This window comes from Salvia miltiorrhiza, chromosome 3 (genome assembly GCF_028751815.1).
Source record: "Salvia miltiorrhiza cultivar Shanhuang (shh) chromosome 3, IMPLAD_Smil_shh, whole genome shotgun sequence".
Classification (NCBI taxonomy): domain Eukaryota; kingdom Viridiplantae; phylum Streptophyta; class Magnoliopsida; order Lamiales; family Lamiaceae; genus Salvia; species Salvia miltiorrhiza.
The window spans coordinates 53,042,857-53,050,134 of NC_080389.1; the positions used below are offsets into that span (position 1 = coordinate 53,042,857).

At 35.1% G+C, this 7,278-nt stretch overlaps 1 protein-coding gene across 3 annotated transcripts; it reads left to right on the forward strand.

Moving 5' to 3' along the window:
• Positions 1–1,343: 1,343 nt before the first annotated feature.
• On the forward strand, positions 1,344–6,729 carry LOC131014350 (pectin acetylesterase 12). 3 transcript variants are annotated; one of them, XM_057942292.1, is made up of 13 exons: positions 1,517–1,836; positions 1,936–2,205; positions 2,953–3,035; positions 3,634–3,763; positions 3,875–3,948; positions 4,604–4,690; positions 4,785–4,909; positions 5,020–5,080; positions 5,685–5,738; positions 5,860–5,937; positions 6,029–6,134; positions 6,211–6,356; positions 6,424–6,729. In XM_057942292.1, the coding sequence occupies exons 2-13, from the start codon at positions 1,968–1,970 to the stop codon at positions 6,529–6,531; spliced, it is 1,290 nt and encodes a 429-aa protein (XP_057798275.1). In that variant the 5' UTR covers positions 1,517–1,836; positions 1,936–1,967; the 3' UTR covers positions 6,532–6,729. The 3 variants fall into 3 exon arrangements, with proteins under 3 accessions (XP_057798276.1, XP_057798275.1, XP_057798277.1); XM_057942293.1 differs by having other exon boundaries at positions 1,344–2,205; XM_057942294.1 differs by lacking the exons at positions 1,517–1,836; positions 1,936–2,205 and adding an exon at positions 2,721–2,833.
• The last annotated feature ends 549 nt before the right edge of the window (positions 6,730–7,278 follow it).

Consider the following 7,278-nt stretch of genomic DNA (forward strand, 5'->3'; position numbering starts at 1 on the left):
AAATTTGAGATGTTTGTGCCGAAATTAAGATATAAGAGCCCAAGTTTATTAATTTAAATTTGAGTTAATTTTTTCAATTTAAATTATTTTTTATTATTTTTGTAAAAAAATAATATTAAAAAAATTATGGGCCGGTTTAGCCCGACCGCCCGATGGCCTGAGAGGGGCTGGGCTGGGCCTAGAATTTTGTAGCCCGATCTAATTTTGGGTCGGCCCGACCCGGCCCAAAAAATCGAAAGCCCAGTGGGTTCGGGCCGGGCTGGCCCGACTCGTACCATTTGACATCTCTAGCCGGAAAACCTTTTAGGATTTTATTTTATTTTTTATTTTATTTTGTTTATAGAAATTCTTCAAAATATTAAAACGACGTCGTTTTGCACACGTGGTTGTCCATGTCATCGCCGGTCAAACTTAATAGTTGCCGGAATCTTCGCCGTGTGCAATTTGCAACAAAATTAAAAGGTGATGTATTCTGAGGCTATTTTTGAAGATCATGTGCAATTTGCAAATTTCGTGAAAGTTCGTGTATTTTTCGGCTATTAACCCTAAATTATATTCGTTTTTATAGTGAAGAAACGAAGATATCGTTTTAGTTATACTTTTAAGATTTAATAAATTTTATATCGCAAAATTTGTAGGTTCGTGCAATTACATAAATGGAATAAATTCACATAATATTGCTAATTTATTTAAACGATCGTGCAACCATTTTTCAATAATCGATCACATGCAACAAAACCCAGCAACTTGTATACTAATTCTTTACAAATTCAAAGTCTATTTGACGTTAAAATAAAATATATTTTTCTATATTGCTATCTAAATTGTCAAAATTTTCGTCAGTATTATCGTCCTTTATGCTCGATGGGACGGTGCCATAGTGGTTTATCGGCGACGAATGTGCGGTGCTGCAAATGGAGCGTGAAAAAAACGATTAAGATGCGACAAAGAGACGATCTTCAATGATATAGCGACGACGATGTCGTGTAAGACACAGATAAAATTTGGGAAGAGATGAATTTTCATTTTTATTACTAGTATTTTTTAGGTTAATTATAATCTATTATTTATTTTCATTTTTATTAATATTGTAATATTTTTTTATTTTTAGTAAGAAAGGCTGAAATTTACATATTTTTAAATTTACTGTATTTATATTTTGCTAAGTAAATTAGCTTTTATGTTCTCGTATATTTTGTGTTGACAAGAAACAATAAATATTAAATCCATGACAATATTCATTAAAATAAATATTATATTTTGTGCACGACATTTTATGCAACACGAATATTTAACAATAAAATTATGTATAATATATTCCTCAAAAATACAAACATGAAAAACATACAATTCCAACGCAATACTCTATTCATGTATCGTTTTTCTAAAATTGCCACCTTCCAATGCAAAACTTTTACCACGTAAAATTGTTGGTAGACTTACCTTGTAAAATTGTGAAGTCATTTCGCAGCGCTGTAGCTTTATAAGATTCTAAACGTAACCCCATTTTTATTCCTTTGTTTATCACCCTTTTTTTTATGTATGGAACATAGTATATAGATACATATATTATATACTCCATTTATCTAACCTCAGAAATAGCCGGCAAAAACATCGCTCCGCTGTTCACTTCTTTAAAGCATTAATCACTGCTCTACTTGGATAGTTGGATCTCCTAATTTCTGCTGTGTAGAACCCACTTAAAAGAGAAAGAAAAAATTAAAAAATAAGAAGAAGAAGCCCCACCTTCCTTCTTGACCCCAAGAAAAATCTACATAGATTTGTTTCTTACATTAGACACATTACATTTGTACTCTTGAATACAACACATTTACAGTTAGCATTTCTTATCTAAATCCATGAAAACACATCTAGGAGCTCAATAAATTCTGCGTTCTCTTATTATTATTTTTTGCTTTTCTTTCCTCTTCCAAGATTTGGAGTAGGCTTGAAAGCGAGGTTTTTTGATGGGGAAGCTGGTGGAGATTGGAGCTGTGTTTTGTGTTTTGTTTGTTTTGAGTAAATGGGGAGCTGAAAGTTTGGAACTTGATGCCTTGTTCAGTGGGAATAGCAGCTCAGATGTGTCATTCTTGGAGTCTATGTCGCATTTGGAGTCTGTTTATGGAGTTGCTGCTGCAGCTGTTCCTCCCGATGCTCTCATGGTGGGTCTCACTCTTGTTCAGGGAGCTGCTGCTAAAGGGGCTGGTACTCTCTCTCTTTCTCTCTCTCTAGATTCTCACATCTTCTTTTAGTTTAGTATAGCTTCCGTTGTTTCATCTGAATGATCTGATTTATGTTAGAGTTGCATGTTTCAGGGTATGTAAGATTCTGAGATTTTCGCTCTTGTTCAGGATTTATATGGCCAAATTATATATTCTTTTGTTTTTGAATTCATGATTTATTTCACTTTTAGTTTGTTGATTTGTGTGATCTATGCTGAGTTAATCCAGATGACCTTATGTTTCTTCTTTGATGCCGTCGGTGCATCAGTCTTGTGTTTATCTCTTGCTTGTGTCGTTATGTTATTAATTTTCTAGTTAGTTAAAGTTAGTGTTAGGATTAGTTGTGTGGTTGCTTTTGTGAGAATAATGATTTAAGTTGGCGAAGCTGTCCATTTCTCCAGTTTTTAATGCACCACTTACATTCAATTAAGTGGGGCGCTTTTGTCGCACGCCGTTGATTTTACTTAACATGTGTGATGATGAATAAATCTGTACAGCTTAAGTATTAAATTCTTTCCAACTATCTTTGCCCTCGTATATTTTAGTTGTAATAAGTTAAACTAAAACTCCTATAATAAGATAAATGAGCTGTGTTATTTCTTGTATAAGCAGTTAGGTGTTCATTCTTGAAAATTACTGAAACGCTGATTGATAAGTATATTACTTACGAAATTTAAACTAGCTTTCTGGTCTGAGTCAGATGAGTTTCTCTGTGTATAAATTTTTGCAGTATGTTTGGACGGAACGATACCGGGCTATCACTTGCATCGTGGGTTTGGAACAGGAGCAAACAGTTGGCTCATCCAGCTAGAGGTTTGTGCACGTCTGTGTGATAGTGAACCATTGCTGATTAACATATTATTTGGATGTTTTTTTGCCTTTTTAGTTGTATATTATTATTTTTTTAATATAGATTTCCTCTATGTAGTTCAAGCCTGGTTTCTGATATTTTGGATTTTTAAGTTCATTGCATGAAATTTGGCTTTGATTTCAAGGAAGATGTGGTGATATTCTAGTTGCTTATGCTGTCTCTGACTCTGTTTTCTGTATCGTAAAATATGTTTACTTGAACTGAAGTATGTATCATGCAATAGTTATTTCTATCTATTTATATTGAAAGTCCTTTTTTTTGGTCATTAATGCTCAAACCATTCCAGCCATTTTTCTTGTTTTTCTTTTTCTTTTATGAAAAAAAAATGGTTAGGCAGCCAACATCTTGGCTTTCCATTACAAATTTCCTATTAATATAATTACATTAAAGTTATACCAACTGTGGTAGTAGTCTTTTATCAAATCAAGAACTGGTTGGACTGAGGTTGTTTTTCTTAAATAATTACATACTATTAAGCAACAAATAGCCTTATTCTTGTTGGTTTCTCAATCATGAATGCCATCTTGTGATGTGTGGCAGGGTGGAGGCTGGTGCAACAATTTAAGATCATGTATTTACCGTAAAAAGACACATCGTGGATCATCCACATTATTTGAGAAGCAAATTCCATTTACAGGGTTACTTAGCAACAAGGCTGAAGATAATCCCGGTATTAAATGAAGAAACTAGTTCTTATCATATCAAATTACATTTGGTCATTTCTTCACCCATGAGAAATTTTGGTTTATCATGACCCTGATTTTATTTTTATCATATGCAGACTTCTTTAACTGGAATAGAGTAAAGATTCGCTATTGTGACGGGGCTTCCTTTGCCGGGGACAGTGAAAATAAGGTTTGCAGCATTCTCTGCCATGGGGTTTCTGTTTGGCATAATTACATAATTTGATGAGAGTTCAAATAGATCCATATGTTACTAAGGGTGGTAGATCAAGATGCATGGTGTGGTAAAAGAGCCTAAGTGGTGGACAAATTTGCATGGTCGAGAAGAAAAGTAGTCTAAGTGGTAAACCAGTGTGCCAAAGGCCTCTGGAGTGTTTTCAGGGGGGTTAGGGAAAGTATCTAGTATAATATGAAAGATTCAAATGCAAGAACTGCTGTCTAATGTGAAAGGTTCAAGTGCAAGACGAGACGGTGGGGCATTTGCATCTAAATTGGGCGATTCGGACTCCCATAAAAAGTATGAATAGAAAGATGGCTTTACAATTTACATCATTTGGTGTATTCAAGATTTAATAGATCAATGGTTTAGATTGTTCATTATTTCATTTTGTTCTTTGTCACATTGTGTTTTTCCTCGTTTTTTTATTGGGTTGGGGAGGTGTTAATTGCATAGGATGGAGATCTGAATGGTTGCTCTAGGAGGTTGTATCCTCTCAACTCTGTTAGCATTTGTGGGTATACACTCTTAGTATCTCTTGAGCATAAATGCACGATTTCAATTACTTTATCTAGTAGTGGTTGTTTCAAGCTCAGAGTTTGCTGTGTAGGCTGCAGGTTTGCATTTTAGAGGGCAACGAATATGGCGGGCTGCAATTGAGGACCTGATGTCAAAGGGCATGCACAATGCGAATCAAGTACCATATTACTTAATTGCGCTACTTCATTTGTTTGTTTATATTTTTTTTTCTCCGTAATATTTACTTATTTATGAGAGACATTTTGCTCTAGGCTCTTCTTTCTGGTTGCTCCGCTGGTGGTTTGGCTTCTATATTGCATTGTGATGAATTTCGAAGTCTGTTTCCTGGAAGTACCAAAGTGAAGTGCCTGAGTGATGCTGGATTATTCATGGATGCGTAATTTCCATAAACTCTGTAGTCATCCCCTGTTTGCCTTATTAACGTGTGTTCTCCACAAGCTGTCAGAATCTCCAGTTTTTATGTCTTATTTATTTTGTTTCCTGCAGCGCTGATGTATCTGGTGGACGCACAATGAGAAGTTTCTTTGGTGGCGTTGTTAGCTTGCAGGTACTATTGAAACAAATGATTGTTAGAACCATGTTGAAATCGCTAAATGGTGGATTCTTGGGGAACTTGTGACGTCTTCTTCTTTGTTTGTTTATTGCATATTTGTTACTCTCTACATGAGTTTGTCTACCAGTTTTGATCAGTTATAGTGTTTGGATATAGTTATATAACATATGATTGTAAAAGTTTTTTAAGTTTAATGCGCTCAAATACATGTCAGCTCACACTATTTAGATCGATACTGTGATATTTTTAGGTTTTTGAGCTTTTTTCTCAAGTGATTTGCTAGTATCGATACACTATCACTGTGTGATATAATAACAAGAGAGAGAATTATTAGTGGTTAAGCCCTTTGAACATTTTTCACAGGTACTGCTCGTGTCTCATGAGTTCTAAATGAATTTGTAACTCTTGAAATGTCGTTCCCAGTTAGTTTGAAATTATATAGGTCCTGAAAGACGACGACCTTGTTACATAATCTACTGCAGAGAGTATGGCTTTAGCATTTTCCTAGCTGCTTCTTTTTGTGATGCCATATATGTTAGGGACGTCATCTTGTTGCATGCTATTCATATTCCGTAAAGATTTTGGCATATTGTGACAGGGTGTTAAGGAAAACCTTCCGAGCACTTGCACCAACCACTTGGATCCAACTTCAGTAAGTTTTCTACTTGGTTTTCTCACTTTCTGGCTTGTGAGACATCTACTTTTGCCCTTATTATCATTTTCTTTTACTTGACCTATTTCTTTTTTTTCGTTTTTTGTTTTGTTTGCTGTAGTGTTTCTTCCCTCAGAATCTGATTGCCGGCATCAAAACCCCTTTGTTTATTCTTAATGCTGCCTATGATTCGTGGCAGGTAAAAAGTAGAACCGTATCTACATTTTGCTTCGGTGCTGTCTTAAAAGTTAAAACAAACTAAGTTGATTTCTGGTTTCCAATATATTCAGGTCCAAGAAAGCTTGGCTCCTTCAACTGCTGATCCTCAAGGCACCTGGCATGATTGTAAATTGAACAACGAACGATGTTCGGCATCACAGATCGAATTTCTACAGGGTAAAATACACTGCAACTTAATGATGATGCACTAAGCTTGTTGGAGGTGCTCATCAATTCAATCGTAATGAAACAGATTTCAGGAATCGTATGCTGAGTGCAGTTCGAGGCTTTTCAGCCTCGAGACAGAACGGGTTATTTTTGAATTCTTGTTTCGCTCACTGCCAGTCAGAAAGGCAGGATACTTGGTTTGCCGATGATTCTCCCGTGATTAACAACAAGGTACGTCGATGATTCTCATTTTCATCATTGTTTAGTGTAACGATTTTGGTAAACTTTATGTATGCAGCCGGTTGCGCTTGCCGTTGGAGATTGGTTCTTCGATCGAGCTACTGTGAAGGCTATCGACTGTGCATACCCGTGCGATAGGACCTGTCACAATCTGGTATTCAAATGAAGCAGGATAGTTATGCTGCTTCTATTATTAGTTATATAAAAAGTATGATTATTGATTCAGCTCGCATTGATGCTGTTGTTGCAGTAATATCAAGGCAATAATTACCTCAATTGCCATCTATCATCACCTTCATTGTACGCATAATACTTGGCACTCTTCGATAAGAATGAAGAGCAATTCATTGTGCTTTTTTGTTTCTTTTGTAGGAGTATTTATTTACACAGAGTGAATGCATGACATCTTGTTAGGCGCCTCTGATTTTTAAATGTTTGAAATAATCTTTCCAACTGACAGGATAAAATCATGTTTCCTTCTGTTGTGTTTGGATAGAAGTATTTTCATAAGTCAAAAATTTCATACTTGGAATCATCTCTTATTTCACACTTATAAAATAGGAGTAGTAAGAAAGAAAGAGATAATTGGATAATTAATAGCGAATGCTTTGTTCCAGCGCAACTGAAGGTTCAATTATTTGTTTGTTACAGGAAGAAATTCATCCAACTATTGCTAGCTCGCATGGAATCGATTCGAAAATAATCACATCGATTCCACATCAGATGAGATTTTGTGTTTTCAACTTATTGTACCTACTATAGATTATTAATGGGAGATTCTATTTACAGTCCCCATTTTACTCTTTATAACCCCCTATATAAATTAGTAATAATAAATAATTATGAATTTACTATTTTATCCTATAATTCATAGCCCCCAATAATTCAATCGTAAGCATAACAATCCTGAAGC